The sequence below is a fragment of the Gossypium raimondii genome, chromosome 12 (genome assembly GCF_025698545.1).
Source record: "Gossypium raimondii isolate GPD5lz chromosome 12, ASM2569854v1, whole genome shotgun sequence".
In the NCBI taxonomy this organism is placed as follows: Eukaryota; Viridiplantae; Streptophyta; class Magnoliopsida; order Malvales; family Malvaceae; genus Gossypium; species Gossypium raimondii.
In genome coordinates, this window is record NC_068576.1 from 49,797,683 (window position 1) to 49,825,426 (window position 27,744).

The 27,744-nt window shown below is 31.1% G+C and overlaps 2 protein-coding genes across 2 annotated transcripts; both read left to right on the plus strand.

Annotated features, from left to right (window-relative positions):
- Nucleotides 1–4,852: 4,852 nt before the first annotated feature.
- LOC105764798 (SUMO-activating enzyme subunit 1B-1) lies at nucleotides 4,853–8,146 on the plus strand. The gene is made up of 10 exons (XM_012583557.2): nucleotides 4,853–5,180; nucleotides 5,290–5,341; nucleotides 5,794–5,989; nucleotides 6,114–6,193; nucleotides 6,315–6,431; nucleotides 6,741–6,791; nucleotides 6,984–7,050; nucleotides 7,398–7,501; nucleotides 7,583–7,687; nucleotides 7,778–8,146. The coding sequence occupies exons 1-10, from the start codon at nucleotides 5,098–5,100 to the stop codon at nucleotides 7,892–7,894; spliced, it is 972 nt and encodes a 323-aa protein (XP_012439011.1). The 5' UTR covers nucleotides 4,853–5,097; the 3' UTR covers nucleotides 7,895–8,146.
- Nucleotides 8,147–17,534: 9,388 nt separating this feature from the next.
- Nucleotides 17,535–19,366, plus strand: LOC105764799 (heavy metal-associated isoprenylated plant protein 7). The gene is made up of 5 exons (XM_012583558.2): nucleotides 17,535–17,780; nucleotides 17,867–18,101; nucleotides 18,204–18,409; nucleotides 18,508–18,595; nucleotides 18,688–19,366. The coding sequence occupies exons 1-5, from the start codon at nucleotides 17,772–17,774 to the stop codon at nucleotides 19,158–19,160; spliced, it is 1,011 nt and encodes a 336-aa protein (XP_012439012.1). The 5' UTR covers nucleotides 17,535–17,771; the 3' UTR covers nucleotides 19,161–19,366.
- The last annotated feature ends 8,378 nt before the right edge of the window (nucleotides 19,367–27,744 follow it).

Genomic DNA, 27,744 nt, shown 5'->3' on the forward strand with positions numbered 1-27,744 from the left:
TTGATCATACTCCTAGGACAAGGTCAATTTAAGTGTTGGTATCTTTTTCACTACATTTAACTATTTTTAAATGTTCTAAGCAGCAAATGAAAGGGGAATTTTGTGCTATACTATAGAATGAGCATTCCTATCTCCTCAATTGACTTGAATTTTGGATATCGAGTTGCCTTACCCTATAAAGCTTTAAGCTATTTTTTGTAATTAATCTATTTATTTATGTTGGCCGATAAAACTTTATTTTGGGATAAACATTTGAGGATATTATAAAAGGTGTTCGTGTAACACCCTTAACCCATATCCGTCACCGGAACAAGGTTACAGAGCATTACCGAGATTTACGGATCATTCAGTCAAAAATTTCAGACGTTTCATTACATATCAATATTCATAATAAAACCAATCAAAATCATATATATTGTCCTTTAAACAAGTCTTCAAGACCCGAAATACATATTAGAAACAAGTCGGGACTAAATCGAAAATTCAGAAAATTTTTTAGAAATATTTAAAAGTTTCAACACTGCAGGGGTCACAAGCCGTGTGACTCACACGGTCAGGAGACACGCCAGTGTCTTAGACTGTGTGGACATTCGAAATAGGGACACACGGTCGTGTCCCAGCCCATGTCCATGCTCGTGTAGCTCTCTGACTTGAGTCACACACCCATGTGTCAGGCTGTATGAATATACTAACTTGCACTCTTTAAAAGATATAGGGGACACACGACTGTGTCAACTGGCCATGTGTCACACATGGCTGAGACACACGCCCGTGTCTCTGCCCGTGTTGACTGAAATAGGCCAATTTACAAGCCATATATCTCACCCAATTTGGTATTAACCTACAATCAACATTATGCATATCAACAAACCATAATTAGGCATCCAAAACAAGCTAAAATAAGTGGCTAATCTCAACAAATTACATATAGGCCAACATTAAACAAAAAATTTATACATGCCATTATAACCAAAATTAAAACATCCGAAAGTACCGATAGAACTGATGGATAGTGTGATATAACTCTGACAAGCTTCAAACCCAATCGAACTTCCGATAATATGAAAGTAAAGGAAAACAACTACTTAAGCAATAAATGCTTAGTAAGCTCGTATAAACTTTAATCATATCAATTCATTTCAAATATGAAATTTATACATATCAAGAACAATCCAATATCGATACCACAAGATTTATGAAGCTATATTCAACAACTCACAAGGTGAATAAACCCACAACATCACTTATACATATCATCCCTAGCATAGTAGGATTTTAAATAACTTTAAACCTTACTGCTCTTTCATGAGCTCAAGCATATTTTCATTTGAACACTTACCATTTCAATACAACTTATAATTAAACATATTACAATTCAACCAACAACTTGGCATTTGCCTAAGCATCAAACAACAACATTTGTTAGCATACTTGAACATATTTTGTATAAATTCAACATCGATAATCTTATTATCTCAACATGTCACACTTAAGTTTATTACTCATCTCAACTTACATAATTTCCATGTATCAACATATCAAAGGTATTCGTATATATTCATGTTATGATACATATCATTCTCTTACCGTTTCTTCATATACATATATCATCCATTTCAATATATCATTATGTATATCAATATATCATGTACCATCATTTCCATGTATTTCATGTAAATATCTGTATTAGTTTGTATCAAACTCATATCGTCTCGTAACAGAATATTGCCCGTTGAACCATTTAGAATATCGTTGGATAACTTTCAAATTCATTAAATAAATCACTTTACCAAGACTTTCCCAAATCGAAGAACGACTTACGGATAAGAGTACATCGTTAACAGAAGCTCATAAGAGCTGGTCCTCCTAAACACGCCAACAGAAGCTTGTGAGAGCTGATCCACCCAAATCACTCCAAACAGAAAGTAAAACACGAGAGTTCGCAACAAATGCTGAACCTCGGTTTACTTGGGTAATATGCTGATGTCCCCCTCCAATACCACCATACATCAATTTACGAATGTACCCAAATCCCGTGTTTAATCTAAACTGAGTATTAAATTCAATAATATATTTCCAGCAATAATTCAATTCGAACAATAGAACATATATATATATATATATATAATACCAATCACCAATTAACACTCACTTTAATCAAAATTATATATAATACAGTTCATACGAACTTACCTGGTTAAATTACAGAAATACCAAAATTCAGGGCATTTTGGTAATTTTATTTTCCTAGATTTATTTTACTTTTATTCAATTTAGTCCCCGAGCCCAAAACATGCAAATTAACCATTTTAATACAAATCCAAGCTAGACGAATGTTCATGATATTCAAAAATCTCATTTATGCAAAAATTTCACATTAAATCCTTGTAATTTTATTAATTTAACAAATTAATCCCTAATAAAAAATTCATCAAAATTACTTAACAAATTACTTTTAAATATCAGCCAACATCTCAAATTAATCATTTAATAACTAAAATCATATAGATTCATCAATGAAAACATTCAAAATTTTAATTAAAAAAAACTAAGGTAAGGTTTAGTTGGACCTAATTATAACAATCTCAAAAATAAAAAATTTACAAGAAATAGGTAAGAATTGAACTCACATGATGAAAAATTGAAGAACCAGCTTAAGCTCTCTTCTATGTTTGCTTTGAACCGAAAATTGAAGAAGAAATGTCTAGACTATCCAAATCTAATTTGTTTTATTTTAATTTCACCAAAATTACAATTTTGCCATTAAATGGCTTTATTTTATTATTATTATTCTCTTATGCCGCCTCATCCATTAAATTTAGGTACAATTATTACTTAGGTCCTTCTTTATTTATTAATTAAGCCATTTAATCACCTAATTATTATATTTAAGAAGTTTTACACTTTTTCAATTTAGTCCTTTTCATTAATTGACTATTGAAACATTAAAATTTTTCGACAAAACTTTAATACCATTTTAATGACACTCTGTAAATATTTATAAAAATATTTACGATTCGGTTTATAGAAACGAGGTCCCGATACCTCACTTTCTAAAACCACTTGACCTAATAATCATTATAAAAAACAAATTACTAATTCAAAAACCTTTTTAAAACCATATTTGACTCGTAAATATTAAATAATAATATTTACGAACTTACTTGCCGAATTTGGTGGCCTTGAACCACTATTTCTGGCACCAATGAAAAATCGGGCTGTTACAGTTCGTGGGTCGAACCTAACCATAATATTAACACACTTTATGCTTACCTAAGCCCATTTTAGTTCTACCTATATTATTTTTTAAAAAAATATTTATATTATTTGAATTTAATATTAAATAATTTAATATTTTTTAATTAAAAATTTATATATATTTATTTTAACATTTTTTAATGTCTACATTATAATAGTATTCTATATTAATATAGATTTGATTTTTATGTGTTATAAATTACATAATATAAAAAATTATAAACTTAAAAAATAGGTCGGCCCGAACTTGGGCTTTAAATGTTCAAGCCCGAGCTTGTCCCATATCTTAAACGGACCTAGTTTTTTATGCGAACCCTCCTAAATTTTGAGCGAGCCTTTAGACGAGTAGCCCCACACGTGAACAAGTCTAATTATTATGCATTAAATTGATGATTTTATATCGACAAAATTTGCAAAGCAAAGCTGCCATATTGTGCCTATAAATAGATTGTTGATCAACTTCCTCGTTAGCCATTTGGGGTGTATTTAGATACTCCTTATTTAGGGATTTTTATGGAGAGCTTTTTATGTAATGTGAGGTACTAGGGAAAGTGGTTTGTAACAATTTGCGTTTGCCTCTGGAGATGAATTGTTGAATAAAATCATTATCTAAGTAAGGCTTTGTAGATGTAGGATAGGTGAATCTGAATTGCGTTAATAAATATCATGTGTTGATTATCTTTGTACTTATCTCTTTGGCTTACGATTAGGATTTGTGTTTATCTGTCTCATTGTTTTGCTTCTTATATTTATGCACTTAAACAGTTTTGTCCAAACCTCTATTCAAACATTTTTCTAAATATCGAATTGAACAAAAAGCAAATCGAGATTCTAACTATTGTAATTCATATGGATACATAAAATTTGATCTTCATTTTCATATACAGGATTATATTGTTGCTCCCACAATACATTAAGTTATATGCATTATGAATTAACACATCATTAATGTTGAATGACTTTAAATAAATATTTGAAAAATTAATCTTAAGTTTCCTTTTTAATTTTCTCTTCTCCCATACAAAATTGATAAAGTTTTAGCATTTATTACAATCCTAAAAACAATTTTAATTTTACTAATCCGAGTCAATCTGCGTTGCTCCTTAAATTAAGCAAAAACTAGACAAACGGTGTGAGTGTCAAAACTAAAGCACCATTACCCTCATATTCTGGGCAGGCACTAACAGAGTTCTTCCATCCCTTTCACTCAGTATACGATGAAGGAGAGAATAAAATTATAAAAGAACATTTAAGTATTTATTAAAAATTCATTATGGCAATTTATAATTAACTGATGATGGTGCATCAAATTACTTGATATAATTGTTTTTATACGTGATAAATAAATATTATTACAAGTTTCTGAATTTTAATTAAATAAAATTACATGTATAAAATTGTACAAATTAAAACTACATAAATACAATTTATAGCAATATTTGTTATTTGTTTAAAATTTTATGGATTTTAATTATTTAGTCTCCATTTAACTCGTTACATCAAAAAAAAATGCTTTATTCTGATAGAGATAGAGATTATTATATAAATTGGGGCCCAATTTGACAAATCAACTATGTTTCATTAATTTTGAGCCGAGTTAATGGCCCAATCTCACAAATCAGCCATCAGTACTCTCCCCTCGCGCTGACTCAAACAGAGAGAAAGAACGAAGCTTGGCCCTTTTCTTGAAATTTGAACTCTTTTTTCTTTAATATTTACACTGAAAAAGCTTCAAACTTGGTTTGCTTTGAAGCTTGATTCAGGGTTTTAGGGTTTTTATTACTCTCTTGTTTAATTTTTATTTCCTTGGTTCTTTGGGATTCAATTTTAAAGCCTGACATGAACGGGGAGGAGTTGACAGAGCAGGAGACTGCTCTCTATGATCGGCAAATTAGGGTTTGGGGTGCTGATGCTCAAAGAAGGTAATTTTATTCTGTTTTATGGTGCATTTTTTAAAATTCTTGAGTTTCTTTTATTATTATTATTATTTTGCTCATACGAGTGTTTTTGTTTGTTGTATATTTGTTTTAGATTGAGCAAATCTCATATACTAGTTTATGGAATGAAAGGGACTGTTGCTGAGGTATAATTTTTCACCTTTAAAAAAAAAAAAAGAGTTTCCTTGCTATGTTACTAGGGTGTGTAATCCAGTCAAATCAAACTCAAGTTTAAGAAGCTTGAGCTCGTGAAAATTAAGTTGGTCCATCTTGCTCAATTAAGCTCATTTATCTAGTAAAAAAGCTCGATTTTATATGTCGAATTTAAGCGTGATTATTTATACTTGATTTGAAGTTCAAATTGAGAGGTTTTTTTAAATACTATTTAAAAGAGGAAAAAGAAAAAAACTTCGATCAGGCTCTTGGGCTAATCGATTCTTCAGGGTACTTGAATTCGGCTCGCTTGAGGTACCCAAGTTTGACACGATAACTAACAAGCTGAATTCGGGGTTTTTCCAGAGCCGAACACGAGTTACTTGTGAGAAGGTTTTGTGCCGTTTAATGATTAATATATGTTTACATTTGTGGATATGGGTAGTTTTGCAAGAACATTGTACTGGCAGGAGTTGGTAGTGTGACATTAGTGGATGACCGTGAAGTCACCGAGGAAGCTTTGTCTGCAAATTTCTTGATACTTCCTGATGAAAATCTGTACCATGGGAAAACTCTCGCTGAGGTCTGCTGTGATTCTTTGAAAGAATTCAACCCTATGGTTCATGTTTCTGTAGAAAAAGGTTACCATTTCCTTCTTTCTTTTTTTCTCTTGGCATCTGCTTTATGGTTTTGTTTATCGTACAGTGTAAATTTTGTGCATTTTTGGTAGTTCAGGTGAAATCTCTTTCTTTTGCTGGCTTGCAGGTGACATATCAACCTTTGGTGTTGAATTCTTTGGAAAGTTCGATGCCGTGGTTATCAGCTGCTGTTCTCTTGCGAAAAAAGTATTTGCTAGTTTCATTCTTAATGCATCTTATAGACTGTAGAGCTATATGTTGTCAATATGTTTCAGCATATTTTGAGGCCTCAAATTCAATTTGCAACTGAAACCTTCCTTTGATTCAGAAATTGATCAATCAGAAGTGCCGGAAGTTATCAAAGCGTGTAGCTTTTTATACAGTTGACTGTAGAGGCTCTTGTGGTGAAATTTTTGTCGATTTAAAGGACTATAAATATTCAAAGGTGATAAATATTACACATTTAACTAGTGTTCTTTTTCTAGTAATCATCACATATGTCCAGCATTCATAAAATTACAAATGCAATTGTTAGCTCTAGTATTGTGAATTTCTATGGGAATTGCTGTTGAACTTGGTTCTTTTCTTGAACTGATCTTGTGCTTCCCGTATATTTTTTACTTCTTTTTTCGGTTGACATTTTAACTCTTTATTGTGTTATGATGCATATGCCAAGCATTTAATTCCCTTTTGAATACCCTGATTTTTTGACAGAATGTTTAATCTTGCCATCACTTTTATTTCTTTTTGACAGAAAAAACTTGAGGAAACTGTTGAATGCCAACTAGAATTCCCAAGCTTTGAGGTATGAAATAAATTTTGCTCGTTCTGGACAATTATTACTATTAATAACTGCACCTATGGGTCTATAATCTACCTTAGCACATAATGTGCACTGTTATCTCCGATGTCGTGAACTTAGCATGTAATAATATGCCATCTAAAACATGTGCATTTTATTCATTTATTGTAGTAAGTTAATTCTTTTCTGCCACAGGATACTATTTCAGTACCTTGGAAAGCACTTCCGAAGAGAGTGTCAAAGCTTTACTTTGCTATGAGAGGTATGCTAAATATACTCTTTTGCTTTTTGGACAAGAAAGTGGGGGAGAAGAAAATCATAATCAGCTAGAATTTGAATCTGATAACTAGTTGACTACAATGATTGTAGTCTCTTAAATACGGTTTTACCTTCTTTTTACCCTTGCTTGTGTGCAATAAGAGGAAACTCCTGAAAATTACTTATAATTCAAGCCTGAGTGCTGGGTGAATATGGTTTACTTTTTACATTTTCAGTTCAATTTTGTTAAACTTTTCCGATTCTACATGACACCTGGTTTACTTACAAGCATTGCTTTTTAACTTTCCTATATCCATACGGTTGATCACATAATTGCCTCTCTTCTTACAGTGATAGAGCAATTTGAAGATGCTGAAGGTCGTAATCCCGGGGAAACCTCAATTGCTGATCTTCCTGGTGTTCTGAAGCTCAGAAAGGAACTTTGTGAAACGAATGTATAGTATTGGGCATTTGTTGTCTGCATTATCTAGCAGTGCATTGCATATTCATGCTTATGTTATATTAATTTATTGCAGTCAGTGAACGAGTCTCAAATACCCGATGCACTCCTAGAAAGACTGCTAATGGATACAAGCGAGTACCCTCCAGTTTGTGCAATCATTGGAGGAATCCTTGGACAGGTTTGGTTTTTGGCCTTTTGAATTTTCTCTATCAATCGAAACCATAAATTACTACTGTAACTATGTGTAATTGACCGTTCAATGATGTAGGAGGTGATCAAAGCAATATCAGGCAAAGGAGATCCTCTCAAGAATTTCTTCTTCTTCGATGCCATGGATGGGAAAGGCTTGATAGAGGACATATCTGAGCCTAAACCAGTTAGCTGAGCTACTTTGATCGATGAGGGTTTGTGTATGCAACTTTTTCACCTCCTTCGCTTGAACTATTACCATGCGGCGAAGCTAAGTTGATGTTGAACGCTTTAATAGGATCAGCTAACATTCTCACCTACTGATTTTGTTGCCTAAAACCGAAACTCCGGGAAACTTGAAACTGTTAACCTGTTTTAAAGACTTTGGAGACAACAGTGTTGCTAATGAATCATGATTTATGGAAGTTTAATGCTGGAGGGTTTACCATATTGCTGATATTTACCCATGTTGCTCGTGTTTGGACATTGGTATGAGGAAATAATCTTTTTAATAATCCTATAAATATATACCTGTGTTGGATACTTAAATATCCAACATTCGGGGATAATTATAGGGATCAATGATGAAGATGAATCTTAAAAGCCATTGCAGGCGCTGCAGTGATGTGGTGGCGGGTCACAGTTGAAGCAAGATAGGGAGAGGGTTTTTTTTTGTTCTAAGAAATGGAGAGGTTGCATCCCTGTCTGAATCAACATTGTATCTAATTAAAGGGGAAAAAGCACATTACTTTTCCCCAATGGTAGTAGGCAGTGTTAAAAACATGAATGGTCAACAGCCCCACAAATTATAAAAGGTGAAATATTATGATGACATTTACAATCATGGTGTCATGGACAAATGACAATGTTCAACAGACTCTCATCGATTTTATTGTAGAGAAGTCATGGCCCAACTAATAAAAAACCCGATTTTAATTCAAACTTGTTGATTTGGGCGCCTCAACTTGATATGCACGAATTCAAAACTTTGATAAACCAGAAACGTGGGCAGTTTTGTTCCCGCAATAATCTCATCAGTATCATATTTCAAAACCAACGTCTCTAATCCATTTATTTAAAATCCAAATCCCCACAAAGTGCGCCGAGTAATGATCGAAGAGACCCCACCCCATGGAAGGACCTTGTACTGACGAAGAACAAACCGGAGACCAAAAGCTTCAACATCTTTTAAAGAACTTGGAACATGAATGGGACTTCATAAAGAAAAGACCTGAAAAAACCCTTTATAGAACTTCAACAGGTTCATCAACTAAAATGATTAAAACCCTTGGATCACTCAACCAAAACTCCCCCAGAAAACTCATCATGTCTCCACCATTGGATGAAGTTGCATGGAAAGTGAGGACCAATGACTTGGCAGTGGAAGAGATACTCAGAGAGAGGAGGGCAGCCATCGAGAGTGGTAAGTTGAAAGGAAGACGGCTTTTCGAGGACGATGAAGATGTAAACGAAGTGGGTTTCGGAAGAAATGAGGGTTCATGCAGTGGGTTTGAGATTGGTTTGGTTCAAGAGAGTGAAGTTAGGTCAGTTTTCTCTTACGAATCTGATAATTATGAGGATGAAAACTGGCCAGGAAAAGAACATATGTCCCCTTCATATCCCCATTGCTCTTCATCATCTTCTTCTCTGTGTGGTGCTGAGACTCTACAGAGAGGATCAGGAACTGAGATGGCAACAATGGCGGAGAAGAAAATAGGCAGTGATGTAGGAAGCGGAAGGGTGAGATGGATTGTTATCAAGATTTGGGTTGCCGTTAGTTTAGTTGTGTTCATTGTTGGGATCATCTCAACGAGTAGCTTTGGTATATATGAGGATGAAGAGGTGATTCTAACCCCAACCTGAACTAGCTTTGGTATATATGAAGAATATTGATGAACTAGGTTTCATAATATATAATCATAGATCTGATTTTAAATACAATTATTGCCTTTTCCCTGCTTAATTATTTCCATGTTCTAATTATATGTACTCATCTACATGAGCATGATTTGCCTTGTGATAACGAAACATTAAGTGATATAGGATATAGTTTATATGTAATTAAACAAGTCCTTTAGTCGGATTTGTATGAGTGATGGATACCGACTATGTACACATCCATGTCCAAGTATATATAGTATGCAAATCACTAAAAATTCTACTAAGATTGGTAGTTTTTCTGTTTATGTGGTAACTCTTAAATAGTTAAAATAAGATCAAATTTATCATTATATTATAGTTTTGATTTATGAATTAATTATTAAAAATAAATAAATTCTTTTACTGATAAACATTGTGATTTGGAAGTTTTAAATTCCATGTTGAGATGAATAACATTTGAGGTTGAAAATTACATGGCAATGTCGACTTTGATAATGAAGTTTGATGAGTTAATTAGAAGCGCCATAATCTGCTGTCCTAAGCCACTTATGACTTTCAGAACTTTAGCCACTTAAACCATGCAACTAATTTGACTGACACCATACATTCTTCCATTGAAACATCTCGAACCTGGAGAAAATGAAAGAAAATTGTTAGCTCTCTCAATAAAGGAGAGTTGAATAAGCCCAGCAGCATCGATAAAGCCTTTCTGGCTAAATCCACCCACCCTCGTTTACTTGGGGCTGGCGTCTACGCAATGCATATAATTACTGAGCTTTGTTGTTGGGCCGGGGAAGCTTTACAGTGATCCTTGGAGTCCTGGTTTTACATCAAATGATCCTCAAAGGCTTCAAACGAAGTCCCTTTTGCGTGAAGAGTACCATCTGTGCCAAAACCTGGTCTAACAATCAAAGCACCCACGTCAAAAAACGGTCACTTTGCCTTTTGTTACCTGTCAAATAAACTTAAAAAGCTTCTGTACAGTGAATATGATTTCGGTGAGATTAAATTTCCAGGCAGTCCGTCTGATTAATGATGACTCTCTTCAAGTTCCTACCCATGCCTTTAGTAAGAAACATTAAACAGATTAATACCGAGCTAGGAAATATTGCAGTGAATCATGTCCGTTGCTGATTTCATTGTTAAAAGGGCAGACTGCAGGTGCAGTATCCAATTCCTAAAGCTTGGACTTTTCTTCTGAAAAAAATAAAGAAAACTGGGAATAAGATTGAATTTTGTTGAGTAAGATTAAAATTAACGATGAAATATTAGTCGAAAATTAACGATATGAAATTAGAATAGAAGCGACTCGTTATAGAGATTAATTTATGATGTCTATAATATAATAAATAATCAATTATATTTATATTAAATATGAAAAATAATTAACATTGTATTTTTTTTAAGATTAATAATACAGATTTGGTGAAGTTTTGATGCCTGTTTCAATAGCAATTGGTGAAGCTGATTCCATCACAGTAGAACAGCTTGTAATTAGAGTAGTGGTTATTCATTTTATAGAAATTTATCATCGAATCAGATAGTTTGAATGTGCAATTGGGTAAAAAATCTCGTTTTAACACCTTGTAATCTTAAAATTATTGTCGAGTCCCTTATTATACGTGAGACATTTTTCACATCAATACGGAAGCCAATTAATTTGCAGATAAGTTGGGTAAGGATGGTGCATTTAGTGAGACCATCTTGAGTTGATGTCCCGTGCTGCTTTAAGCATCAATTTGCAATTGAAGAGCTCCCTTGTTTTATTTTGCGTTTTTCAAATCCCAGTACTTACAGGATGATTTTAAGTTTTGTCTTGATTTATTTTTGTGTTCTTTGGAGTCATCTTGTCAGTTGTTGCAATCGCACTTTGATCAATATAAGATCTTTTTCTGTCAAAAATATAATAAAAGTTATTAGAATTGTATTTAGAATAAAAATTTAATTTATATTTATATTAAATAATAAAATATATTTAAAATATTTTGTATTAAAAAATTTTAAAATATATTTATGCTAATAATATTTTTCTCATTAAAATTATATAATATTTTTTAAATATATTTAATTTTTTAATTATATTTATATCATATAATATATTTACTATTTATGATAAAATCAACTGCTTTTATTAATTTACATACTATATTAATAATGAGTTACAATAAATTATTTTTGTATATTTTAATATATTAACAAAATTTAATATCAATTTTTCTTTTTAGTATTTAATTAGAACAATGATTAAAATTTTAGTCAACCGGTTAAGTGACAAGGGTTCAAAGTCCAATCCCGATTTACCCTGACTTGGTTCACTCTGGGCCAATATTATTTTGCAAATGCAAATGGGTCCCCTGGTTATATTGGTTATCTTGGGCTAGTGACCGGGTGGAATCCGTGGATCAGCTCCTTTTAGGCCGTCCTTACCTGCGGGCCACCATCTACATTCCAAACTTTGGGCTAGGCTATGATCTGTCATGTGTGACTTCCTTTTTTGTGAAATCATAGTTTATCATAATCCCATTGAATAATCATCAAATTACATTATGTCTTAGAGCTCGAAATAATTGGTTTCATCCTTGGATTGTTAAGGTCGAGTTAATAATAATAATACTTTTATTCATGGTTGGACCATAGATATAAGATAATGTTGGTAGTCAAAGTCATATCTTTATACTCAGATAGAGATATCGGATGAACATCCCTTATTTCAACCAAAATCATCGAATCTGGTATTGCTGTACCAGTAAGATTCTATTTCCTACCAAAGTGGGCACCACCAAAACATCATCACATGCATGGCCAATCAAATAATTTTACCATCATGTGTCATGCTTTTCACAGACAACGATGGTCACTTGAGCCTCCTTTACATCATATGATTAGTACGTCCATTATCATCAACCAAAACCCTTCTCTATGAATTTTGGATTAATTTCATGTGGTTGTGTTTGATCTTTCTCCTGCATGTCCCAAATCCCATACTCCTGTTTTGATATCAGACAAAGGAATGAACTGTGACAAAAAAGAAACACCAGATGTCCACTTTCGTTGTATTTTTTAAGATAATTTCATTACAGACATATGGTTGGATGCCTCGCGATTGTCGATTTGTTCTTGAAAAGGATTGAAATTCCTCTGCATATGTTTTGGAAGTTATTGTTATCCAATATGAACTTGTTTTCTGGCATTTTCAAAAGTTGGAAAGCTTCAACTTTCCATGGACCGATTCTATATTTTCGACCATGTTCCGGATTCAAGGAGGCAAATAATGGCATCACTCAGCCCCTTATTGTGGATCACACATCGATCCAACTATACAACTTTGCCGATTCCATCTTTAGTCATTCATCATTCATTTCCATTGATCTACGTCTCAAACATATATGAATGGATAAAAATATAATTTGATCTTTGAACAGATTATAGATAAAAAGATAGGAAAAAGATTAAAAGAAGAAAAGTTGGTTGATAGATAAGAAAGGAGATATGAATGAGGGGCACTTTAAATCCTGAAATCAACCACCACAAAAATTATCTGTTGTGACGTTTAATCGTATGGAGTGATGTTTGCCATTAAGGTTTCAACCCCACTTCTGTTTTTGGGAAGCTCTATTTGAATGGGACCGAAGAAAATGTGATTGGCTTCTAGCCTTCTAGTGGGTCTCTTTAGCTCAAAAACTCAGGCCCATTGCCTTTGATAGCTCAAAGCATAAGATTAAGTTCTACTCGAATGGTTTTCCAGGGTTTTTTATTTTTCTTCTCCTGGCTCAGATCATCCCAACTCATATTTAGTATAAAATGTTAAAAAACAAACACAAACACAACCACCAAACCCTAAACCCTAAACCCTCACACATATTAGGGTTTACAGATTCTTTCATATTATTTGTAAAGACTTGTAACCAATTACCAAGTTTTTGCTAAAAAATATCATCATTTTATTTATATTCACACCTCACAAATGAGGTTCCTATTACATGTCAGGATACTAGATATTGTTTGGTGATGTTGAACATGCCGAAAGGCGCGACGTCATGTATTTTTGCCAGGTGTCAAGAGTTGAGGGTCAAAGAATAGACAAGTCATATGCCACGTGGCGTTTAAACCATTTAAGCATATTTTATTACAGTGTGCTGCCTTGAGAAGGAAATTAGTTGCCGGGAAACTTCTAGTAAAGAGAGGAGGAAAAAAGGAGTAATGGTGGCGTTTGGTTGGGTGGAATTTGAGACACTCATAAAGAAAAAAAACACAGGAAAATTTCAGTGGCTCATGGAATGTGGGTCCCCTTTTTGAGAAGGATAGATCATCATATTTGCCACGATGGATGCGTTTTGCTTCGATGTGGAAAATAATTTCCAGATGGAGATTTGAAAAGTTGTAACATAAAAATGTGATAACATATGTTTCGTTCATGTCCCCAAAATGACTTAGCATGCAATGTTAACTCAAATGATAAATGGTTAAACATCAAGCAACCCATGTGATTTTGGTCATTGCTCTAATCAGAACTTGTTTTTGCTTCAAATCATCGCGACTACAAAGTGGTTCATTTATACAGGATATTTCCCAACCCTAAACTTTCCTATTAATTAACATATTAACTTTGATTATTTGGATATATACAGATATATATATATATATAATTATTTTTTCGTGCTTTATCATCAATATGATTGAAAACCCAATACAAAAAATCATCTTAAATCACTTTTCCAGATTAACTGTTTAAATAACTACTTGTTTATCATTAATGTAAAATAAACATATTCCTTTTTGGCATGTTTTGAAGACAGTAGCATCCTTTCCTAATGATGAAAGTGTTTTTTTTTTTTTTTTCATATCAAACTTTATCCATGATCATTTAATTAAATATCAAACAATATAAGGATTTAGGATAAACTGTAAAAATAGTCATTTTTGTTTGCCTCAACTTACGTTTTAGTCACTTATGTTATTGTTTTGTTACGAAATGGTCATCCTGCTGTTAAGATTTGTTACCTCCTAAATGACAGTCCGACTGACAGTTAAAATGGGTTTTAAATGGTAACACGGATGTCCAATTGGGATGAGAAAAGTTAGATTTTTTTTTTATCTAAACACCATAATATCTAAACCCAAAACCGAGATAAAGAACAAAAAACCACATTACTTACTGTAATCCATGCCTAGACCCTCCATTGAATCGATCATTTGTTCTTCCATTTTGAATAAAAAAATCCAACTTATTGATGGAGCACTCAATTTGATTTCTACTATTTCGATTCAACAAAGATGACTATGAAAATGGATAGTTTTTTCAGTCAAAATGGAAACGAAAACTAAAAGAAAAATGAGACCAAGGGTTCTTTTTTCCCAGTTTAATGATTAATCGAATGCATTCGTTTTGATTATTTCGGGAAACCAAATTAACATTTCCTTTAATTAATTTAAAAAAATTAATTCATTTAATTAAAAATCAATTAATTTACTTGGCTGGACATTCACATTGGTATCTAAAACTCATTTTAACTATCATGTCGGACTGTCGTTTGGGAGGTACGTAATAGATCTTAATGGCAGAGTGACCATTTCAAAACGATAATGTAGCATTTCAAACATAAATAATCAAAATGTAATCTAAAATAAACAAAAGTGACTAATTTAATAATTTACCCGAAGATTTAACATTTAATTCTAATCATGGTATCAAAATCTAATCAAACCAGAAGCATGTGGCATTGTGGTCCACATATTAACACAGGCAGCTCTTTTCTCATGTTATGAATCAGAGCCAAGAATGTCAAATCCAACAAGATTCCTATCACTCTTTCTGGTCTTATTTTTCATTCAGTAGAGTTGAAATAATTAACTCAATTTGCTAAATGTAAGCCAAAGGTTTATATTTTCAAGTTATTCGGATCACCAAATTGAAATTGAAGTTGAACACACTATTTATTGTATTTATTTTCAAAATCATCCCCAATTCTCTATTTACTTCTCTAATCGTATTGCTGTAAGAATTTTACCTTTTGTTATAATTTATCAAAAATAAAAATAATAATCTAATTATCCAATATACCAACAAAATCATTATTATTTACACATGGCACCTTTTCTTTCTTTCTTTTCTTGCATTTACAATAGAAAATTTCAATTTCAATTTTAATCTCTCTCATATGCTTAAATTTAAGATTTAATCTATATACTTTTTATACATAATTTGGCCCCTATATTTTTATAATGTTATTAGTTAGTCAAAATAGTTTATACAACTAACTTTTTTTGTTAAAAGGTTATATATAGCTTGAATATCATAATAGTCTTAGAGATTGACATGTGGCTTCTTATTTATTTTAGCTTCGTGTTGTTTTTTTCCTTACATCATAATCTTTGGATTATGTTGAAACTTGATATTTAATCTAAAGACTTTAATTTTTGACATAGTGTAATTCGTTAGTCTAAATAGTTAATGTTGTTAAAATGTCGACATCAAATTTTCTTAAAAACAATAAAATTCTAGTAGGAATTAAAAAATTATCCTAACCATTCGAATGAGAGTTTTAAAGAAAAATCCTAATAAATATTGTCAACCGTGATGTTTTTTAAAAAATTCAAAATATCACAAAGGTGAACTTAATTGAAGCATTCCAACCATGGTAATAACTGGACCTAAATTATTAAATTTGAAAAAGTAGTGGACAATATTTTTAAAATAAAAGGAGCTAAATTCCAAATGTATGTATTTTAACCTTTAAACATTTAATATAAATAAACAAAAGCATTCAAGTTTAATATTAAAGTCTAGATTTTATTTGGGTGGAATTTAATGTAATTTTCATTTAATTTGATTGTTATGGATCCCTAATTATCTTTCACTTCAAATTTAAATTTTACTTTAAAAAGTGCTATATACGAGATAATTACCAGTCCACATCCTATTATTTTTACATATAAAAGGAACAAAAACGTCATTGGCAATGCTACTTCCACTTAGCTTTTTTACATATATATTTTTTGATAAATTCATTAAAAATCAACCGCAAATAAAAGAGTAAATATGTGGTTTACATTTCAGAAAAAGTAGATATTTTATTTTTATAATTTTATCTTTTAATAAAATGTTACGTATTTTAGATAATCGAATGGATTTTCGTTAAATAAATGTTTTAAAAATAAAATATAATAAAATTTAAGTTATAACTATAACCTTCAATTCGATTTTCTAGACTAGTTTATTAATAATTAAATATTTTTGCAAGAAAACCCTCAAGAACTTGTAAAAAAAATCAATTAAAATAATCAATGAAGCGGTTAATATGATCAATGACGGAAACATACGGTATTTAATAACTTTTTATATATTTTTTATTTTAACGGTCAACGACAAAAACTGCTAAATTGGTTATTTTAGTTAACAACAAGAACTTAATTAGACGCAAATTTAATACCGAGGCTTGATTGATTTTTAGCATTTTCTTGAGGACTTTTTAACGTATAAACCAGTATTTTTTAAAATATTATGGCAAGGGTATATTAAAAGAATTGTAAAACAAATTTATCAGTTTTGGGGCTACGCTCTTCTAACTTCACCCTTGTTTACAGTACCAATTAAAGTAAGTGCAACAGAAGCAACCAATATAATCTGATTCCAAAGAGTACTTAGAAGATTAATACAAAGCCAGGAGGCAAGTATCAACATAAATGCTGGATAGAATTATGGAAGATTTTTGTAATCCCTTAAATTCAATTTTGTGATTTTGTGATCATTTTCCGGATATACCAACATAAATGTTGTATGCAATAATAAACCTTAAATCTAATCTCATTTCTTCTTCTTTTTTTAATGTTAAATAGCAGAAATAAAAGAAAATTCGAGGCTTCAATCTTTTACGAGGAAAAAAGTATGTAGCATTCTTGAGCTACCATTTGTCTCAACCTCATCCATGCTCAAAAACACGTGGCCTTTCAGAAACAGCCACGTCATGTTATCATGGCTCATATGTTGGTATGATGATGATGATGATAAAATCCCCATCTCCCCCCTTCCCTCTATTTAGTTTCACAGATCTGATGTTCTTGACAGTTCGCATAGTTTTAAGTGTTTCTTAGTAGCCTCTGTGAAGAACCCAATCCAGGAAAAAACAAAAAACCCAACTCCAAATCTGTTCAGAGAGAGAAATCACTAGAGACAAACAAACAAGCTCTTATCAATGGGGGAGGTGATGATCTTTAAACATTCTTCATCATCTTTAAGTTTTGATACATCTTTACTGGGCTTAATTCGATTTGTTGATTTGTTTAACAGGAAGAGAAGAAACCTGCAGACGAGAAGAAAACGGAAGAGCAAGTATCTGAAAAAGATGGAAAGAAAGGAGATGAAGAGGAAGTAAAGCAGGCTGAGAAGCCAGTTGAGGAAAAGAAAGCTGAAGAATCCAAGGAAGAAACGCCGCCGCCTCCTCCGCAAGAGATTATCTTGAAGGTTTACATGCATTGTGAAGGGTGTGCACGGAAAGTTCGCCGGTGCCTCAAGGGCTTTGAAGGTTTTTAACGTTGACTTAAGAAACCAACTTTGGTTTTGTTCTTTTGATTTACGTTTTTGATGAAATTAATGGTTTTCTTTTTTTTTTTGGTTGGATTTGTAGGGGTCGAAGATGTAATGACTGATTACAAGAGTAATAAGGTGGTGGTGAAAGGAGAGAAAGCTGATCCTTTGAAAGTTCTTGAGAGAGTTCAAAGGAAGAGCCACCGGAAAGTGGAGCTTCTTTCACCGGTTCCGAAACCACCGTCGCCGGAGGAGAAACAGCCTGAAGAAAAAGAGAAACCTAAGCCTGAAGCGAAGATAGAAAAGGTCAGTCTCTTTTCGTTAATCGCTTAAAAAATCTACATTTTGTCATGTCGGAATCTGACGACGTTCGGACTTGTTTTCTTATTATGTGAATTATGCAGCCGGCGCCGATCACGGTGGTGCTAAAAGTTCACATGCATTGTGAAGCTTGTGCTCAGGAAATAAAAAAACGTATTCAAAGAATGAAAGGTTGCTTCATTTACGAAGCCAATCTCAACTAAACCCATAATCATAATTTACACTATAATCCGGAAGCTGACATCTGAAAAATGTGTTCTCAGGGGTGGAATCAGCAGAACCAGATCTGAAGAGTTCAGAGGTGACGGTGAAAGGAGTGTTCGAACCACCGAAGCTGGTGGCGTACGTTTATAAGAGAACCGGGAAGCACGCGCTGATAATGAAGGAAGAGGCGACGGAGACCGACAAGAAAGAAGGAGAAGAAAAAGAAAAGGCCGAAGATGGCAACAAGGAAGAGAAAAAAGGTGAGGAAAAAGAAGGCGGTGAGGAAGTAAAGAAAGAAGCCGGTGGTGAAGAAGACAACAAAGACAAAAAAGAGGAAGGTGATCAAAGCACGGAAGCCAAGGCATCTGCCGCAGAAGCGGCGGCTGAAGGTGCGATGGAGGAGACGAAAGTGGCGGTGGAAGTGAAGAAGAATGAGTACTATTACTACCCGCCAAGGTATGCCACAGAGTTTTACGCATATCCGCCTCAGATCTTCAGTGATGAGAACCCTAATGCCTGCACTGTAATGTAAAAACTGGAAGAATTGAAGGGATAAAAAGGAACACTGAGTCGTCTTGTTCTTCAGCCTGTCCCATCTCTGTTCTGTGTAAGCTTTGCCTAATGGCTGTAATATTAAAAAAAATGGTATAATCTACAGATAAATCTGTAGAATTTTGTTAATGTACTTTCTCTTTATTAAATAATAATATCATAAATCATAAGCTGTAAATTTTAAAATATTTTTTCAAACTGGTTTTTATTTTTTCCACCTAATGTCCCGATTTGCAGAGTGGAAGAAACATGTACTATACACAATCATAAATTCAAAATAAAACAAATTCCGATATCAAAATGAATAGTAATTTGATCAGAAATTTCGGTTTTAATATGACTTATTTATGTTTTTAAATTTTGTTTTAATTTAATTTAATTTTTCTTTTAATATAATATATTTTATGTATTATTATTAACTTTGTTTCAATGTTTATTGTATGTTAATTTTAAATATAAATTTATATTCTAAATATATGATTTTTACTCATAGGATTTCTAATTAAAAATATTCTTGATTTTGGTAATTTTTTATTTTGATGCAATGATTTAAATTACAAGTTAAAAGATGATTTATGTATTTTTGTTTTATAAATTTTGTATAACACCTATTTGAATATTTATATAAAATTTTAAGAAAATGTATTTTCATTGAAAAATTATCATTTATTTTAAAAATAACTAATTACTTCCATTAAAAAAATTTGATCTTCCTACATTGTAAGTATAATTTTTAGTATAACTTTATAAAGTTGCAATTGCCAATTCAGTTTCAGCTTGATTGGCAGATTGAGTTTCAGCTTAATTGGCTTGGACATTGTTGCCAATGCAAGAGAACATGGGTTCGAGTGTGTTGAAGAATATTATCCCAAACATTGTGTCAAAAAGAGCAACTATCTTATCATTTTAATATTTTTCCCAAGGGACGCTCAGAATCTAAACTACGCCTTCTAGGTGGATCCCACCTATAGGCCGAGTTATACTTGGAACTTCCAGATAGCCTTTCACATAATATTTCGTGCGTTCCACGTGTTATTTTAAAAATTTCCTTCGGTAGCCAGTCTCTAAATGCCTTTAGATTCCATGTTCCATCTTTCGTTACCATATCCCTAAGTAAACATTCCATTGTAGGTCTTATTTGTAACAACCCAGTTTTAGCTAAATCAGAACAGTGATTTTGAAACCATAAATTCGAGCTCAAAAAATTAGTTTAATTTTATTTTTGGTGTTTACAGCATGTGATTATATATGCGTGAAAGTTTCGTGATTTAATTTTATCGTTTAATAGCTCAATTTGAGAAAAAGGACTTAATCGTTTAAAATGCAAAAGTGGCATTCTATATGTTATATGTGTTTAATTGTAATGATTTATTAAACCAAAGGTCCTTATAGTGATATTAGACCATTGGTTGTGTAAGTGGACATTTATGGACAACCATTATATATATTTAATGTTATTTCATTAAGGTTAATTAAGTAATTTGTGATTTAAGTTTAATTAAATTAAAACAAAACCAAAGTTTAGCTTCATTTCATCTTTCTTTGGCTGAATATGGTGGAAGAAGAAAAAATTTAGTTTATTTTAGGGTTCGGTCAATTGGGAGCTTAATTGGTAAGTGTTTTGAGCTCGATTTTTGATGATTTTTACGTTTTTGAGATCGTTGCTAAGTATTCTAACTAGCCCATGCCTTAATTTTTGAAGTTGTCAATGTTTTTGTGAAGTGCCATTGATGAATGTTTTAAGCTTGTAATTGTTTGATGATGAAAAATGGATATTTGTTGATAGATTATTATATTTTGTTAAGTGATTTTTGACAAAAATGTCAAATAGGGATTTATTTGTGAAAATGTGTGGTTAAATGTGTGAATAAATGATAAATATGAGTTGATATGTGCACTAGGAAAATTCGGCTAGCTTAGGAAGGTTTTAAATTGCATGAATTTAGTGTATTTGTGAAATAGGGACTAAATTGAATAAATGTGGAACTTTAGGGGCTAAAGTGTAAAAATGCCCAAATATGTGTTTGTGGACTGAATTGAATGATTTGATGAATAAATGAGTTAATTTTGAATGTATATAAATCAAGAACGAAAGAAATCAGATTTAGATCGGGGAAAATCTAAGGTTATCGAATAGTCTATCGATTCCGTTTATCCCGAAAACAAGGTAAGTTCATAAGTAAATAGATGTTTTTAAATTTAAATGTACATGTTTTATATATTTCCGAATTGAATTGTATAGGTATAGACCTATTTTTGAATTGAATTGTATATGTATACACCTATTGCTGAAATGAATTATATATGTATACTTATATTGCCGAATTTAATTGTATAGGTATACACATATTGCCGAATTGATTTGTATATATATTTATGTATTGTTGATTTGATTTGAGCATTGGATGACTGGTTTCATGCATGAATTGATTAATTAAGAAGTCGAAAGCCCCGAATGAACCTTAGGAAAAGTATAGGATACTGATGTCATGACATTATGACTTTCGAGGTGTAATTTCGTGTAAGACCATGTCTAGGACATTGGCATCGTGCATGATTCGTATAAGACCCTGTCTGGGATAGTGGCATCGATATGTGTTAACATGTAAGACTATATTCGGGATATGGCATTGTACGAACCTTACATGATTTCCGAGTATCCTTAACAATTTCGAATGGTTCAACGAGCAATGTCAAATCGAGACCGAAGGTGAATTTGAGCTAAATGGTTCAGGTATGTGTGAAGTTTATATGTTCATGAAATATTGAGGTAAGTTTAGTACTTAATGTGGTAGTATGAATTTACATGAGTTAGTTGAATGTATATGTGTTTGAGATTTATTTAAATTCAATCTATTTGAATTGAATTATAAATATCATTGAGATGATTTATTTGCTTATGTCTTACTAAGCTTCCAAAGCTTACTTTGTGCATTCTTTCATTGTTTTATAGATTACCGAAGCTAGCTTGAAATCAGGGATCGTTGGGAAACGTCATCACACTATCGAACATCTTGTTGGTACTTTTGAAGCTTTGTATATATGGTATATAGCATGTATAGGCTAGTGAACTTTTGGCACGTTTGAATTGTAAATTCTAGCCATGTGAGTTGGCTTGGAAATGGTGTATGTGATGAAGTTGCGTTTGGGATTATGATATGAGATGAATCATGGTAATTGATGTGTACGTATTATGGCTAAGTGTTTAGCATGCTTATTATGATAGGTGATGCCCTTGAATTTGTGCAATTTGGTTTAGATGTCTTGATGATCAAATGATGCAATTGGTATGATATTGAGATGATAGATTGGTATGTAGATGAGGTATGAGTTGGTTGTTTAAATATTGAGAAAATGCATGTTTGAACCTAAGATGAATTGATGATTATAGTAAGTTGAATTGATATACTTTTGAATTAGTTTGTGGACATGAAATGAGTGGTAAATGAATGGTTATAAAATGGTATGAAATGTGCATAGAATGAGTTGTTGAGGTTGCCTATTATTATGTGAAAAATGGCATGAATTTAAGGCGGTTTAGGTATGCTTGAAAGGTGTGAACCCTGTACCTTAGAAAAATTTTAAGTTTTTCAGAAATTTTTATATGTGATCAGTTTAGTCCCAGCCCCAAACCACTTCTAAAGCATGTTTAAGGTCTCATAGACCTATTTAAGGGACATTATGTATGTAAAGGAATGTTATTCGATAATGAATGTTTATTGAGTTGTAAAATGTTAATTAAATGTTAAGTACGATCGGTAATACCTCTTAACCCTAATTCGACGATGGACACGGGTTAGGGGTGTTACATTATCGTAGGAGACATATGAGTTATCAATGGCCCCGCCTTAGGGATCCTAAGTTCTCTTTCAACAAAAGTCATACCTTTGCAATTCCTCTCCAAACAGTTACACAGTTTCCTTTTGCAATACTCTTGAGGATCGTCTCTTTCATCCTATACTTTGATCACAAAACACGAACCCATAAAGTATCATCCTTAGAGACGAGATTAAACCCCAATTTTAACAAAAAAAAAAGAGGAAGCATTTTCATCCTCCAAATGATAAAAGGCCTAAGCCTTCACAAGCATGAGGTTGGCATATAGAACGCCGATCAACCAATGCCATTTTTTGTCCCCCATTATTGGACCCCCCAAATGAATTCCCTTGCCAATCGTTCGATCTCCTCGCACACTCTTTTTGGAATTCGCATTAACTGCATGAAATAATTCGTGTTAAAGAGAAGAACCAACTGTGCAATGGTGAATCTTCTTGCCAAAGAGAGCTGTTTCGCATCCCAATTACATAATTTTGATCGAACCTTCTCAACCACAAACTAGAAAGTAGAGTTAGTAACTCTTTTGTGAAATAACGGAACTCCTCAATACGATCCTAGCTCTTGAACCTTCTAAAAGCCCAGTAACCTGCTTAATCTATTACTCAGATCCTCTTCCACTCCACTGGAGAAAAACATATTGGTTTTCCGAGCCTTAACATGGTGACCTGAGAAACTAAAAAACCTCATCAACTTGTATTATTTATGTTCTAATATGGTTTTCTAATTTAATATAAGTAGATTATAGATAACTATAGATTATATTTGAAGGAAAATAAATTATGTAGGAATTTATACTAATATAAAATATTTGATTGCATTTCATATCACAAGTAGCACTAACTCAATTGTTAAAATCATAAAAGAATATCATATTTTGTAAAAAGTTAAAATATGTCATAAGTTTTTATACTCTTCTTAAATTTGAAATTTAGTCATTGTACTTTTATTTCTAGGAATTTAGTCTCTACTTTTAAGACTTTAAAATTTAAGTTCAATTGTTATCTTGTTGAAATTATTTTGTTAAATTTAGGTTCATTATAATATCATTTCTTAGTTACATTGCTACCGAGTAAAATTTTTGTATTTCAAAATGTCACACCAACCAAATTAACAAAAAAATAAAATTAAAGTGTTAATAATTAGATCTCGTATTTTGAAATCTCAAAAGTAAAGGGATTAAAATCTTAGAAATAAAAGTATATAGATTAAATTCTAAATTTGTGAAAACTATAAAATTTATGGCATATTTATTAAAATAATTATACATAAAACAAAAACAATTAATATAAATTTAAAATTGAACTTAGAAAGATGAGTAGAACTACCGTACAGATATTGCAACTATTCAAATTAATGTTTTCTTTTATTATAAAAAAATCATTCTCTTTGCAACAAATAACTGACATGAGTGACTCAAATTATCAATTCTAATTAATTTATCGTTAACTAATTTGACTCTTGTTTGATACATGTTCAATTTTGTCATCTTATCGCTCACCTTAATATTGTATATTTTTAAAATGTATATAGTAAATAATCTAAATAAATAATATTTTAAAAATAATGGTTTTTCTTTTCTAAATAATTAACCTTTTGGCCTTTTCAGAATATTGTATTATAATTTTAAATATATATTTTATCTGTATTAATATACAAAAATTAAATATTATCTATTGAGTCTTAATTTAGTTAGTATGTGCATTAGTGTCCGTGCAAGAGAATATGAATTTGAGTGTGTTGAAGTTAAAAGAAAGTAAATAAAAATAAATTAATGAACGCTAATTATATTAGTGTAACTTAATTCACTAACTTTAAATTCAGCAAAATATGAATAATAGTAATAAAAGATTTAGAAAATGCTTTGGTGGACCCCGTTAGTTGGCAGGAGGAGTTATCAAAAGTGACGTGGGCAAGTGGGCACGGGCACTTTTTCCGTAACGCATTTTCCTCTTTTTATTTTTTATTTTTATTTTTCTTGGAAGTGAAATTAGATGCGTGAAATGCCTGCTATCTTTGGCTACACTAACACACTACCAAAATTAACGTCTACCGAAGTTACTTGTATTTGCTTAATTCGTTTCCAATATTCAATTTTTATTTAGTATTAAATTATAAGTAATTATTTATCTATTTATTTTATTTCATATTTTTTAAAATATATTAAAACAGTTCAAAATTTACAAAACCATTTTCTTTTGGATTAAATACGATTAAATTTTTAAAACTTCATCAAACACACCAAATTTAATGTTGGGATTTTCATTATTCTACTTGATGGAGTGAGAGAATGACTGGATCAAAGTTTTCGGGGAGATATATGAACTATGGGATACATATTAAAAGTTGATACTTAATTTTATATATGAATTTGATTTGATATAATAATACGCATGAAATTTTGATTGTGTTTTAAACAGGTATATATATATATATATTATTTTGATTTAATTACATACAATTTAAAATATATATAAATTTATTTTGTTATTAGTCAAATATAATTATTTCTATATGCAATATGTAAATATAAAATGATGTTATATAGACTATGGAACACTTATTATAGAGTCAAGTTTTTTTTTGTGTGTGTAAAATATGTATTTATAAAAATATATATACAAAAACTAGTAAGGTTTTGGTTGAAATAATAAAGTTGACATTTAAAAAATTGGTGTATTTGGTTCAAATCTCGTGGATTTTTGTATATTTATTTTTGTTTGAAATTTTTTAAAGATTTTATATGAAAAGATAAAAAAATTTAAAAATAATGACATTAAAATTTTTTCTAAGTGAGTTGATAGTGATTAACTTGTAACATCAATTCAGTTAAAGACTTAATAATATAGGTAATTTTACTAATATATGTTTTGAAAACACTCACCAAAATTATTATATAACAAAATTTTAACTTAATGTATTAAATTAATAAAAATATTTATAATAAATGAGTAAATATATTAACAAAAATAATAAGTTAATGGTAAAGTTGAGGTTGGGAATATTGAAATATTTTATTATCAAGTTTGAGATTTTCTTATATAATCCATCCGTAGATTTCTCAAATTAGATTTATTTTATTTTAACTCTTACAAATATATTTTGATTATCAATCATTTTCTCGTCCATTGTAATTGTTTTATGAATATAATGATTTAGCATTTTCCGTATTCAAGATTCTTAGATGTTTTTCTTGACAACATCCTTCCAAAAATTCCAACATAAATTCTTCTTTACACTTTTGAAAAGTTTAAAATATCTTACATAATTATAGATGATTGCAATTATAATTTAGTTTGTGTATTTATGTACGCGTGATTGTGACTATAGTTTCTCCTTTTAACAAAGATTGTGATTATAATGGTAATTTTTAAAAAATTAAAACTCAATTAATTATTAAAAAAAGATGGTCGGTGGAGTCTTGATTCGATTGGTATTGATATTGTTATTAGTGAAAAAGGATGTGAGTTCAAGTGCACCAAAATGCATTATCCTCCCAGTTAAGGGTTTGGGAGAAATTATGTATATTGTATAAAAAAATAGATATGATGAAATTAATATAGTAGAATATGATTATTATTTGGCACTTTTTGCAACAAATTGTTATGATTTTAAGAACATATTTATAGGTATATTTCAATCAAAAAACTGGAATCGCATTGGTTGAAGTCTAATTTGTTGGAAATACCACAGCACCTTCAAAACTTCAATTCCCGATGAGCAATGGTTCCTAGGGAAACTTCTATTTCCTTCCAACATACACTCTTTCCGTTATTTCTAGCTACCAAATCCAGGATTTTTTAAACTTAAAATTCATTTCCACTTTTAAATTAATATCTATTTATAAATTAAAGTTTATTTTTTAATTTAATTTGTCAGAATTTATCTTTTATTTTACGAGGACGCAGAAGTTAATCAAGTTATTGAATGAACTTACGATTAATCTTTTTTAGTTGTTGCATATAAATTGAATTTAATTTTTTAGTTTTTGTAAAATGTAAACTTAATTCAAGTATACTTAATTTTGATAATTAAACTTTTTATTTTAAAATTTTGAGAATTTCAATTAATGAATATGCACCACGTGACTTTTTTTGGTCAAATATACAATTTAGCTTTAAAATTTATAAAATAAAATACATATATATAGAAAAACTTATGTAATTAATATTAGAAATATTATCACATGTGTATACATATGGAAATTGTATATTTAAAATATAGACATGCTTTAAAATAACATTCAATAAATAATAAAACATAAAGTTTGAAACTAATAATAACAACAACAACATATATGTATTATGTGCATAATTAAAATAAAAATAATTTAATTTATGAATAAAAAATTTTAATTAGGTAAATGTATTAAATTAAAAAATAAAAAGCTAAAAATAGTGATCATTTAATAGAAATAGTGTATTAATTATTTCTTAATTAAATTGATACTCAAATAATTTGTGACACTAATCTAATCTAAAAATATGCATTTAAAAAAAATCATGGGGCTGTTGGTTGGATTCTAAGGGACACTTGCGGTTGAGTGGTTGCATCAAAATCACGCGGCTCAGCATAGCGGATTCCACATAGTTTAGACTTTAGACAACGGATCCAAGGTATCTTCGACTGTCAGTTGTGCGAGAGGCGCGAATGGTGAAGTGGCGGCTTGAGGCTGTGCGTCACGCAAATGACTGGAGTTGCGCAAAGCAAACCTAGGCTGTGTTGGAGCA

Excerpts from the sequence above, each read along its gene's own strand:
- LOC105764798 (XM_012583557.2), top strand. The coding sequence starts at position 5,098 with ATGAACGGGGAGGAGTTGACAGAGCAGGAGACTGCTCTCTATGATCGG. Across the intron at positions 5,990-6,113 it reads TCATGTTTCTGTAGAAAAAG|GTGACATATCAACCTTTGGT; the intron begins GTTACCATTTCC and ends GCTGGCTTGCAG. Across the intron at positions 6,432-6,740 it reads AGGACTATAAATATTCAAAG|AAAAAACTTGAGGAAACTGT; the intron begins GTGATAAATATT and ends TCTTTTTGACAG.
- LOC105764799 (XM_012583558.2), top strand. Across the intron at positions 18,410-18,507 it reads CTGAAGCGAAGATAGAAAAG|CCGGCGCCGATCACGGTGGT; the intron begins GTCAGTCTCTTT and ends TGAATTATGCAG. Across the intron at positions 18,596-18,687 it reads ACGTATTCAAAGAATGAAAG|GGGTGGAATCAGCAGAACCA; the intron begins GTTGCTTCATTT and ends ATGTGTTCTCAG.